The sequence below is a fragment of the Hippopotamus amphibius genome, chromosome 10 (genome assembly GCF_030028045.1).
Source record: "Hippopotamus amphibius kiboko isolate mHipAmp2 chromosome 10, mHipAmp2.hap2, whole genome shotgun sequence".
NCBI classification, from domain to species: Eukaryota; Metazoa; Chordata; class Mammalia; order Artiodactyla; family Hippopotamidae; genus Hippopotamus; species Hippopotamus amphibius.
The window spans coordinates 75448176-75461284 of NC_080195.1; the positions used below are offsets into that span (position 1 = coordinate 75448176).

Below are 13109 nucleotides of genomic sequence, written 5' to 3' on the forward strand. Positions count from 1 at the left end.
TTGAACAAACATTACAATACATGGATAAGTAGAGACCAATACAGGGGGCTAATAAAGCAAACACAAGGCAAGGTAGAAAATCTAGCTGGAATTCAAAGAAAGTTTCCTGAAGGAGAGAATCTCCTAAGTGGGATTTAAGCATTATTAGAAACAGCCAAAAAAAAAAAAAAAAAAAGAAGGGCATTCAGGGAGGAATGGAGGGACCAGAGAACTTAAATACCCCAAATCTGTAATGACAGGAAGAAAAAAAATGGCTTATGATGAGTCAGTATAGCCGGGCTCAGGTCAAATCGCAAGTATCCTGTAAGTAATAAGTTTGGAGGTTATCCTGAAAGCAATTAGGAAAGACTCAAGATTTAAAATCAGTTGCATACTAAAAAGATCACTGACAGTGTCAAGCATTAATCAGAGGGAAATAGTGGAAAGTCTGTCAAAGAGATCTGGGAGAGAAATAATGGAAACCTTATCTAGAACGGAGCAGTGGGTATGGAAAGGCTTAAAGAGTGCAAGACACAAGTGGTATTAAGTAGGTAGAAACCAAAGGATTTGATGATTTGACACAACAAAGCACAAAGTGGTATCCAGAATGACTCTTGGCTTCTGACATGGGTAAAGAGGAAGGCAGAAGCAATTCAGCATGAGAGAAGATGTAAGTTCAGTTTTGGGTACGTTGGGATTGAAGATTCTGTGGTAACTGGATATATGTCTTAAGTGGTAGGTGAGTCTCTGTAGGAAATATGGACTTGAGAGTCAGTGTTGAGGTGGTAGCTGAAGTCCCTCTATATGCTGAGACTGACCATAAAGGAGAATATAGAGAAGAAGAAAAGAGAGTTGAAGACAGAACCTGGAGCAGACTTGGGAGTCAGATGAAGAAAGGCTAACTGGCAAAAAGAGAGAGAAAAGGAAATAGGCAGAAAGGTAAAAAAAAAAAAAATTTAATTTAGGAAAAATAAATAGAGAATTCCAAGAAGAGAGTGATCTTAAATGTCAACTGATGCCAAAAGATCGAAAAGCATCAATTGCATTTAATAACCAGGCACCATCTGGTGTAGCAAGAAAAACTGAAGGGTCTGGGTGAAAACCTTCTAATGCAGGAATTTAAGGAATGCTTGAGAGGGGAGGAAGCTGAGAAAGTATCACTCAACCACGGTCAATTGTTAAGTCTGGAGTACAGGGAAGGAGGAAGGGTAGGGCTGCAGGGACACAGGATAACAACCTCCCAAAGATGTCCACATCCTAATTCCTGAAACCTGTGACTATATGAACTTATATGGCAAAAGGAATTTTGTACATATGATTAAGCTAAGGATCTTGGATGGGGAGTTTATCTTGGAATATTCAGGTAGGCCTGAGGTAATTACAAGAGTCCTTCCTTATGAAAAAGAAGCAGGAGAGCACAGAAGAGAGAAGATGTTATAATGTTGGCTTTGAAGATGGAGGAAGAGGGTCACAAGCGAAGAATGCAGACAGCCTCTTTCTTTGCTGGAAAAGGCAAAGAAAAACATTCTCCCCTAGAGCCTCCAGAAAGTATGTAAGCAACGCTGCTGACCCACTTCAGACTTCTGATCTCAGAACTACAGGATAATAAACTTGTTTGTCACTAAATTAATAGCAATTTGTTACAGCAGCACTAGGAAACATTTCTTTTGGTTTATTTTTAGACTGATATTTACCTTTTTCCTTTCTGCATAATAAATCTTCAAAATCCACTATGAATTATACACGTACAGCATCTCAATATCGACTAGCCACATTTCAAATGCTCAACAGCCACATATAGCTAGTCACTACCCTACTGACCAGCACAGATCTTGATTCTACTACTTATTAAAGAAGAAAATAAACTCTGAGTTATAGGGTTAAATTTCAATTCTGCTTTATTAAACAAATCCAGTTATCTGTTCTACTTGGAAATCAGTACATTCTCTGTTCTCTAAACTCTTTTCTTTAGTCATCCCAGAGATTATTATGCTATAGCTACTGAGAGAAGCAAACACAAAGAATGATGAATTAAATTGAAAACTCCTTTGGAGTGCAAAGTCTTTGAGTGTTTTTTAGTTAAAAGACACATGCTACTACTGTACTCTTACAAAAATAATATATATTTTTTAAAAACCAGACATAGAGAAAAACATATGGGGCCATCTATTATGAATGACCCTCCAGTCTTAGTAGAGACAGAGACTCTGCAATCAGACCAGAACATGATTAAAACAAATTAAATCAGAGTCTACACACTCAAACACATCTTTGAGTCTTATAAGTTGATATATCACTTATATCTAAAAGATTCACATTCATTTAAGAGTTAATAATGGGAGAAGAATTCAAAAGTTTCAATTAAAACAAATTTCCAAATACAGACATATAGTTTTCCTTGTAAGTGTAGCTTTTCAGAGTCATTCTTTAAAGGATAGTTCATCCTTACAGCAAACACTTACTTGAAATGTTAATGATTAATAAAACACAAAACTTTTGCCATAATTTACCCTTGGCCTAACTCTAAAGCAGAATTATAAAAAATCAACATTATTTATAAAGACTAATGAACTTAAGGTTTCTTTATAGGTTGAGCAGCTCAATTTTAAAAGCATCATTTTCACTGACTTCTTCCTAGCATAGTGCCTGGCACATGGTATCTTCTCAACAAATGAATGAATACCAAGTAGCAGACTCTAAATATTAATACATCTAGCATTTAAAACGAAATGTTTAATAAGTGGGCTCTTTCAACTAAAGGGCTTAACTAGATCTCACATAAAAATGGAAGCTACACGACAGTTAAGAACACTTACCATCAATTATTCTCATTTAATACAAAACTCCTAAAGCATAGATATCATCACTCTCATTTAATACGAAGAGGGTGGGGCCAAAAGTGGTTAAGTCATATAATTACTAAGTAGTGGAGCCAGATTTCAAGCCCAAGTTCTCAAAACTGTGTGTGTGTTTGGAAGGGGTTTGTGGACGTTATGAAAACTCTATCCCATGCGTCCCTATTAAAAAAGAAATCCCCATTACAAAAGTTCCAGAGGAAAAATACACAATTCCACACACACACAAAAAATCCACAACTTTTTAAGAAATTAGGACCCATTTAAATTATAACGGTAAGCATTACGGATGAGAACTTAACTGCTACGTCCTCCTATCGCTCCCCGAGGGGATTAATCAAATTAGGAGCGAAAGCATCCCCCTGCGGCCTGGGAGACTCTTCCCGGCGCAGAGAGGAGAGGCGGCGCCCCGTCCGAGCCTCGGGGCGCAGCTGTCCCCCTCCCCTAGGAAGGCACCCGGCCAACCGGCTCCAGCCTACCTGACGGGCTCCCGCCACCGCTTGAACCAGCTGCAACAATTGGCCATCAGACTGAACATCCCAGGCCGCTCCTCCCGCCGCCTCCCATCCGAGCCCTGAGCGGAGATGGGCCGCTAGCTGTCCTGGGCCGAGTCCCGGGGCCACCGCCGCTCCGAGGCGCCCCTGAGGAGGATGGGCCTGAAGAAGAGGCCGGGAGGGAGGTGAGGGCGGTCAGCCGAGAACCAGGCCCAATAGCCACGCCGGCCAGCGAGCTAAAGACTGCGCTCCTCGCCCAAGAACCGCGGGGCCAAAGGCGCACTTACACACACCCAAGCAGGGTTAGAGGGGCGGGCCAGAGAAAACCCCGGCGTCAACGCGCTGACGTTCCTCCCAGGCGCCGAAGGCCCGTCTCAAGCACCGCCCATGCACTTCTCCAATCACCGCCCGACGGTCCGCGAGGGGTGGGCTCTGAGTGGCTAAAGCGGCCTGGCTCCCGCCCCCGCCAGAAAGGTGGGAGGAAGAAGGAGGCGTGGCCTTGAAGAGGGAGGTGGAGGCGGAGCCGAAGGGGGTTCTCGTAGCTAGGCAACGGAAGCGTCCAGAGATGAGGGATTTCCGACAGATCTTAGGCTAAGACCTATCTGTATACCCATCCAAGCTGTGCAAGAGTCCTGCTCCCCGTCTGTCTCCAACCGCAACTGAGATCCAGAGATCTCAGGTCTTGTGCATGTTTTCTTTTGTTTTGTTTCATGGAGCAAGGGCGAGGATCCTATGGGATTCCAGGAAACTCTGGCTGCACAACTACAGAAAAAATACACTGGGGCAATTAAGTTAAGAACAAGGGAAAAACTCATTTGCTAACTATCCAATAGTTCAGATGAGAGTGGCGTTTTAATCTGTATAACGTTTATTGCTGTTTGTTACATAAAATGTGAAGTGGAATTGTATGATATTTATTGTATGTGAGGTTATGTTTACAAAAGAAATATGTTCATTGTAGAAAATGTGAAAAAGACTGAAAAAGGAACAAGATGAGGAAAATAAGCTCTCACACTGACCACCCAAAGATAATCAGTGTTAACATTTTGATGTATGTTCTTTCCAGGGTCTTTAGTTACATAGATTGCTAGCTATTTGGTTTTTGCAAGAAGGAGATCATGATCTACTGGCTGTTTTGTGACATGTTTTATTTTATTTAAAGAGTTATGTAATATCTGCTTTTCCTTTACATTCTTTGGAAATAAGTAAATGACAAGTACATTCTTATAGAAAAAAGTGAATGCATTATATGTAGGGATCGTGTGTCCATTCAGTCTCCACTTAAATATATATTTGCAAATCCTGGTAAAAGGAGAAAGGGCCCTGGGAAGCCCAGTGTATCCAAGAGAAAATAATGGTTTGGGATTAAGGTAGATGTAGTTTTAAAATTATTTTCTGCTTTTTACTCACTCATGTAACCCTAATTCAAACTCATATACATCTCTTATCGCTTACTGGCTCTGAACTCAAGTACCCTATTTGTAAAATGAGCATGAAAATACCTACTTTGCAGGGTTGCTAAGATGATGAAATAATAAAAATAAAGCTCAGGTGCAATTTCTAGCAAATAATAGATAGCAGATTTTTGAAGTTGGTGTCACCTGTCCCATAATATTTATGGTACATATCCCCCTACCTCTGTCTCAAACTGCTAGGGATCTTGTTCACTATTCTCGTTGTCCTGCCTTGATAACTTTAATTTTCTTTCCAGTTGCTCAAGGCTGTATGATCGCTGCTGGTTTTCCTAACTGAACTAGCCCCTCCTCATCAGTGCTAGGCTGCCTCTGCCCAGACTGTCCTGTCCAGACACTATAATACCTCTGTAACTATATTTAATATAGTTAATTCTTCTAAAAGTCTTTCCTCCCTTGGCTTTTCACAATTATATACTATTCTGGTTATCTTCTGATCTGGCTGGTTATTCCTCTTTCAGCTTCCTGTATGTATTCTCTAAGATCTGACCTTATCCCTCTGCTTTCCCTTTTAAAAAACATGTTCTCTTGGAGGGCCTAATAACCACTTCTGTGCCTGAAGAGCCTTACTACTTACTATCCTTGAGCATTTCTGGAACTACACTCAACCCCTGCTCTACTTTGTGTCTTTCCTAATTCTGATAGTGATATATTTACCAAACATTTCTGGTACCAACGTACAGGTCAGTTAGTTAACTAGCTGACTGTTAGTTTCTCAATATATTAAGTGATTTGGTAGACATATGTGCTGCTCTCTATTTCCAGTTCTCTTTTTCTTTTACAAGCACATGAGATAGTTTTTATTCCCACCTTCCTGAAGTCATGGGACATGCTTTGTTCAGTGAAATGTGAGTGTAGTGGTTATATCACTTTTTTTTTTTTTTGGCTGCATCAGGTCTTAGTTGCAGGATCTTTGTTGCAGCATGAAGGCTTCTTTCTAGTTGTGGCTCACAGGTTCAGTAGTTGCGGCGCACAGGCTTAGTTGCCCCGCAGCATGTAGGATCTTAGTTCCCTGACCAGGGATCAAACCCTCATCCCCTGCAATGGAAGACACATTCTCAACCACTGGATCACCAGGGAGGTCCCTATAACACTTCTTGGTGAAAGCATCTAAGAGCTGGCCCACGATTCTCCATGTTCTGTCTTCCCTTGCAATGGTTAACTGTGGAAGCCTACTTTAGCTCTGAAGTATTACAATATAAAAACAACATGGAATGCTGAGCCAACACATGGAAGACAGCTGCCTAGAAAGTCCTGTAGTTGACTTCCTATGAGCAAGAAATAAACACTTATTTTAAGCTGCTATAATTTTGTGGCTGTTTTACGACAGTACAATCTAGTTTGTTCTAAATGAAAAAAAAACAATGGTGCTGTCATCATTCTAATTAAGACCCTTATTTCATCTCCCAGAATTTGTTGAATTTGCATCCTAAATGTTACCTGATTTCTCTTTTTTCCTCCAGTTTTATTGAGGTAAAAATGACAAATAAGATTGTAATCTATTTGAAGTGCTTAATCTGATGATTTGATGTATTGTATGTATATATTGTGAAATGATTTCCACAATCAAGTTAATTAACACATCCACCACCTCACATAGTTCCCTACCTTTCTTTCTTCTTCTTTTTTTTTTTTTTTGGTGAGAATTTGGTACTCTCTTAGTAAATTTCAAGTATACAATACAGTATAATTAGCTATAGTCACCATGTTATAGGTTAGATCCTAAAAACTTATGGATCCTAGAACTGAAAGTTTTTACACTTTCATCAGTCTCTCCCCATTTCCCCACCCCCTCAACCCCTATAAATACCCTTCTACTCTCCATTTCTATGAATTTGACTTTTTAAAACTCTACACGTGATCATGTGATTACATGCAGTGTTTGTCATTCTCTGTCTGATTTATTTCAATTAGCGTAATGCCCTAATGCCATATAGATAGTTGATAGATAGATAGATAGATAGATAGATTGATTGATTGATTTCACATTCTCCTTATCCATTCACCTGTTGATGGACACTTAGGTTGTTTTTTCCATATCTTGGCTATTGTGAATAATGCTGTAATAAACTTGGGCACACAGATGCCTCTTCAAGATAGTGATTTCATTTCCTTTGGATATGTACCCAGAAGTGAAATTGTTGGATCTGTTGACTGGGAAATAACCTCTCACAACATAACAGCTGTGAGTTTAGTTTTTTTCAGTGTCTTACTGAGGATGTAGCCCAGGAGACAGCCTCTCAGCTCTGAGGAACTGCTCTGAAGAGGTAGGAGCCAGTATATATATGAATTTTTTGGCTGGAAAATACATGTAGTCAAGTATACATCTTGGTAAAAGATTACTACTAATCACACAAACATATACCTCCAGTTAAGGATTTTAGTAAGCGCTTGTCTATGTATAGGAAGATTCAAGAATCTGGGGTCATTGAAATTCTTCCTTAGATATGCATCTTAACTATCTAGGGGCCAATACGTCCAAAACACAGAACACTTTATCATGAATTCCCTTCAGCTTGTACTTGTAAGTCAGTGAATGTAGTGGCTAATGACTTTATACTTGTAGAACTGGAATAGTGGTCAACACTCCATGTTTACAGATCATATGGTAGTCCTATTTTTAATTTCTTGAGGAACTTCTGTATTGTTTTCTATAATGGTTGTACCGATGTGTACATTCTCACCAACGATGAACAAGGGTTTCCTTTTCTCCACATCCTCTCCAACACTTGTTATCTCTTGTATAAATGTTACTTGGGAGCCCCCTCCCCCTCGGATGTGGCTGGAGCTTAAGGCGCGCAGGGCCGGAGACGCCTCAGACCCAGGACCGGAGCAGCTCGGAAGCGGTGAATAATAGCTCTTCAAATCTGCAATAAAAAATGGCCTCCAACAAAACTGCATTGCAGGACTTCCTAGGTGGCGCAGTGGTTGGGAATCCGCCTGCCAATGCAGGGGACACGGGTTCGGGCCCTGCTCTGGGAAGATTCCACATGCTGCAGAGCGGCTGAGCCTGTGTGCCACAACTATTGAAGTCCATGCGCCTAGGGACTGTGCTCCACAACAGGAGAAGCCACTGCAATGAGCCCTCGCACCACAATAAGGAGTAGACCCCTGCTCGCGGCAACTAGAGAAAGCCCGTGTGCAGCAATGAGGACCCAACGCAGCCAACAAATAAAACAAACAAACAAACAAAAACTACATTGCAGGACCTCCTAGGTGGCACAGTGGTTAAGAATCCACCTGCCAATGCAGGGGACATGGGTTCGAGTCCTGCTCTGGGAAGGTTCCACATGCCACGGAGCAACTAAGCCCGTGTGCCACAACTATTGAGCCCATGTGCCGCAACTATTGAAGCCCACATGCCTAGGGCCCGTGCTCCACAACAAGAGAAGCCACTACAATGAGCAGCCTGCACACCACAATGAAGAGAAGCCCCCACTCACAGCAACTAGAGAAAGCCCATGTGCAGCAACAAAGACCCAATGCAGCCAATAAATAAATAAAATACATAAATAAATTTATAAAAAAAAACTGCATTGCAAAAAATGGGAAAGAAACAGAATGGAATGAGTAAAAAAGTTGAAGAGGCAGAACCTGAAGAATTTGTGGTAGAAAAAGTACTGGACCGACGTGTAGTGAATGGGAAGGTGAAGTATTTCCTGAAGTGGAAGGCATTTACAGATGCAGACAATACTTCGGAACCTGAAGAAAATTTAGATTGTCCAGAGTTAATTGAAGCATTTCTTAATTCTCAAAAAGCTGGTAAAGAAAAAGATGGAACAAAAAGAAAATCTTTATCTGACAGTGAATCTGATAATACCAAATCAAAGAAGAAAAGAGATGTTGCTGATAAACTAAGAGGTTTTGCCAGAGGTCTTGATCCAGAACGACAGCCACAGACAGCAGTGGAGAATTAATGTTTCTTATGAAATGGAAGGATTCAGATGAGGCAGACTTGGTGCTGGCAAAAGAGGCAAATATGAAGTGTCCTCAAATTCTAATTGCTTTTTATGAAGAGAGACTAACTTTGCATTCTTGTCCAGAAGATGAAGCTGAATAATTGTTTGCATTTCTTTTTATATATATTTATATATATATAAAATCTGTGTCTTGGTTTTTTGATTTATTAGTGTGAAGAAATATCTACATTCTAATGAAAATCAAGTTTATGTTCTTTTAAAGTAGTATTGGGGAAGTTGTTGGGTTTTTGTTTTGCTTTTTGCGTCTGTAGCACTGGTTACTTTGAACAAATAAAAGCTTTCTGTAGTTGCTTCCTTTAGCAGAAAAGAACATTTGATACCACGGTATGTTATTTCCTCTACATTAGAGAACAGTTTTTCTAAATGTTTGGGCAAGTCTCCATGGTCATTACTCAATCAGAATTTATAATTTGCATTTAACTCATATATGCCTAAGGACCATTCTGGATTTTTTGTATGTGTATACATAAAATATATATGTAAATGGTTTGGGGTTTGTTTGTTTTTTGTTATTGTTTAAATACATTTACCAAAACAAAAACAGCTTTTCACAACCATGAATAAGCCCATGTTTCTGGGATTCCATCATTTTGAGCAGTACAAGAAATCACTTCAACTTAAAATGAAAAATTTAAGTCGTAACCTTTCAAATTAAATAATTTTGTAATTAAGTGGACAAATTAATGTAAACAATTTAAATTGGATAATTTTTTAAAGCAGTCCTATCAGAATCTGCATCCATATCTACAGTCATATAAATGTACTTTTATATGCAAAACCCCTAAAAGGAAAATTTTATCACTATCAACAACCTCCCAACCCAAAAGAAGAAAGACAGTTAAACGGAGGTTTAAAGTTTCCTTTTGGTGAACCATTCTTTTACAAGAAGTTGAAATCTCTGTGCTATATTTACTGAAAGGCTGTGATATATGTAATGTCTCAGACTTGTTCATGGAAACCTAATCAGATGGTTAGAGATGTTGGAAATATAGGATCTGCAGGAATAAATGAGTAAACAAACTTTTCTAACCTAAACTTGATCTGCATGTTTTTTTCAAACTTTACCCCAACCCATTTCTTACATGTACACTCAGTCTTCTCAGTATTTGGGGTTACTGGTTCAGCAGAAGCCAGGAAATACAATAACTTTGTAGTAATCAGAATGTTATTCAACTGTATATTGTTTACTTCATTGTAAATACAGGTGAACAGTGGTCAATAGATAGTTTTACATTCGTTAAAAAAAATGTTACTTGGTTTCTAATTTGATCCAATTTGTAAACATTTAACAAGATAACATTTTTAAAGTACACCATAAAAATCACTCCACCTAAAACAAACAAACAAATAAAAAAGACAGGTCCTCAATGTCTGTGGTTTAACTACTTTAGTATCTGTTAATTTTTACAAAACAAGTATTAAAGATTACTGTAGAAAAATAAAATACATAAATCAGCAGAAAGAAAATGATCCATTACCCCACCACTGAAAATGACCAGTTGATATTCCCAGACTTATATTGTTATATTGAATTTAGTTGAATATTTATGTACCAGTCACTCTTCTAGGCACTAGGAATACAGCTGTGAACAAAACATAAAAAAATTCCTGCCCTCATGGATTTTACATTCTAGTAGTTGTCGACTGAAAATAAAATGTACAACGTGAGAGTTGCGAGTTAGGTTTTATTTGGGACAAAATGAGACTAAAGCCCAGGAGAGAGCATCTCAGATAACTCTGAGGAACTGCTTCAAGGAGGTAGCAGGTACTTGCAATCAAGCACACACCTTGACAGAGGCTTGCTGCTTAGTGAAGAGGAGCAGGTGTCACTGTTAATGATTTTACTGCTTTTCTAGGTATGAGAAGATGCAAGAATTTGGGTTCATAAAATCTTCTGAAAATATCTAACTATCTGAAGATTTGTTCTGTCAGTTTTTCCCAGAGCACAGAGTGCCTCATTCCTGATCTCCACCCTGAACTCCTTTCAGGGTATGCTGAAGGTCATCGGCTGCACTAGTGAGCGACTTAATCTTTGTAGAGGCATGTGGCAAGTGCCATACTTTAGTTGGCATGGTGGAGAGGGATGAGGATGCAGATAATAGACATAATTAATAAGTAAATGGGACAATATTTGAGTAAAAGATTACATGGAGAAACATAAAACTGGGTGAGGAAAAGGGATTAGAATTAGGACTAGGAAAGGGGATTAGATTCGCAGGTAAATTTTGGATAAGATTTAATTGCATATTTAGAAGGGTACTGAAAACAAATTTTGACCAAGTGAAATCAACCAAATGTTAGTCAATATTAAGCTAAAGCAAAATCATCTTCACTGAGTGAACATGCAATAAAACAAAAACCTGAAAATTTTACCTAAATATATATTATTAAATTTCATTTTAAAGCATTTCAGAGTATTATTTTTTCAAAGTTCAACAATACAGTGTAGGTAGGACACAAGTTTTCAGCATTGGCAACAATTGCTAGCACTGTGATGTACATTTGTGGTCTTAAAATGACTTAAAAGTTCACATTCTGTTGAGGTCTTTGAAAGATAGAGATTTTTCTTTTAAGTATCTTGCATTTCTCCAGCTTTCCTTTCTTCATACTCTATATTTGTTAACATCTGTATGGGAGATGATTTGGTATGAATGCTGTTGATTCATGATTTTGGAAGTTTTCCTTCCTTGTGAAATTTTAAGATCTCATAATTGATATTCTACTTGTAATTCTTCCTCACAAATGAGGAAAGACTTATGGCCTAAATGCATTTAAGTATTCAATAATTAAATATAGTATGTAAAGGTCATTTTATTTTATGTTGTGATTGCTAGCCCACCAAACAATTCTACCAAGATTAGAATTATGTTTATAATTAAATCACTTGGGGTGGGAATAAAGTGGTGAATAGATAGACATGGTACATTCAGACATAGCAAGAAGGAAGATAATTTAAAAGAGGGAAGAATGTGGGTATATTCAACAACTCCTTTACAAATTTTCTTATCAGAAAAAGTGACTCTAATATCAACTTCCATCCAGCTGGATCACAGGACAACAGAAAGCTAGAGCTGGAAGACACACTTTAAAGATCGTCAGCCTATTAACTTTCACTCACCCACACAGGAAATCAATTGATATTGTTTACTGGGCAGATATACCGGAAGTGATACTACTAAGTGCCTTAAGTGTGTGCTACTCTTTTTTTTTTTTTTAAAGATTTATTTATCATTTTATTTATTTATTTTTGGCTGCTTTGGGTCTTTGTTGCTGCCCGGGGTTTCTCTGGTTGTGGGGGGGGGGGCGGGCTACTTTTCTTTATTGTAGTGTGTGGGCTTCTCATTGTTGTGACTTCTTTTGTTGTGGAGCACGGGCTCTAGGCACCTGGGCTTCAGTAGCTGTGGCACATGGGTTCAGTAGCTGTGGCTCGAGGATTCTAGAGCACAGGCTCAGTAGCTCCACAGCATGTGGGATCTTCCCCGACCAGGGATCAAACCCATGTTCCCTGCATTGGCAGGCGGATTCTTAACCACTGTGCCACCAGGGAAGTCCTTGTGCTACTCTTTAACATACTAATTGCTTCACATGTGTTATCTCTAAATTCTTCCGGGAACACTGTGAAAACCTACTGTTATCCCCATTTTACAGATAATACAACTAGTAAGCTGCAGAGCATTGCCATTTGAATCCAGGCAGTTTAGCTCCAAAGGCAGCCTTCAACATTAAGTAACATATTTCAAATGTGCATGCCCAAGCACCAAAAGCAGAGATCACATGCAAGAACCGAAAACGAGCTGTTTGAAGTTGACAGAATTTGATACTTTCTCTTTTTTCCCCAATCATTTTTCTGGCTATAGTCTTTTCTTACACTATAAATTCAAAAACAAAACAAAAATGTAGATGATCAAAAACTATCACATTTGCTTCCATTATCTCTGTTCTCTGTAGCCTTCCTAGGGTTCTCGTTCGCTTCCAGGTTTTGATTAACATTTTCATCCCCAACGTCAGCCTCTCATGATTTTTTCCTTCTAAGCCTGGACACCCCGACCTCTGAGTCCTCGAAGTTCTCTTGGCCACTCAGCCTTCCACTCCAGCTCGCTGGAGGTTGTGGTTTTGATTGTTTGTCTTTTTTTTTTTTTTTTTTTTTTCACTGCGTTTGCTTCCTCTTTGCCTTGGCAAACTTCACATTCCGGAGATCGGAACGCAAGGCTGGAGGCTGGGAAAGGGCGAGGAAGGATGTCTCGACAGTGTTTCCTAGGCCTCCAACATTCTCTTTGAGCCCTGCCCCCAGCTCCGAAAAGAAAAGCTTCCAGGAAATGTCCTTGTTAT

General features: G+C 39.2%; 1 protein-coding gene and 1 pseudogene across 2 annotated transcripts in view; one reads left to right on the forward strand and one right to left on the reverse strand.

Moving 5' to 3' along the window:
• Window positions 1-3654, reverse strand: part of ARL13B (ADP ribosylation factor like GTPase 13B) — a 70800-nt gene extending 67146 nt beyond the window's left edge. The window contains exon 1 of one of the 2 annotated variants that reach the window (XM_057696952.1): window positions 3314-3654. In XM_057696952.1, coding sequence (XP_057552935.1) covers window positions 3314-3372 — 59 coding nt within the window. In that variant the 5' untranslated portion in view covers window positions 3373-3654. The remainder of the gene's footprint in view (window positions 1-3313) is intronic. The other variant, XM_057696953.1, reaches the window with a different exon arrangement.
• A 4679-nt stretch (window positions 3655-8333) lies between these two features.
• Window positions 8334-8860, forward strand: LOC130830569 (chromobox protein homolog 3-like; annotated as a pseudogene).
• The last annotated feature ends 4249 nt before the right edge of the window (window positions 8861-13109 follow it).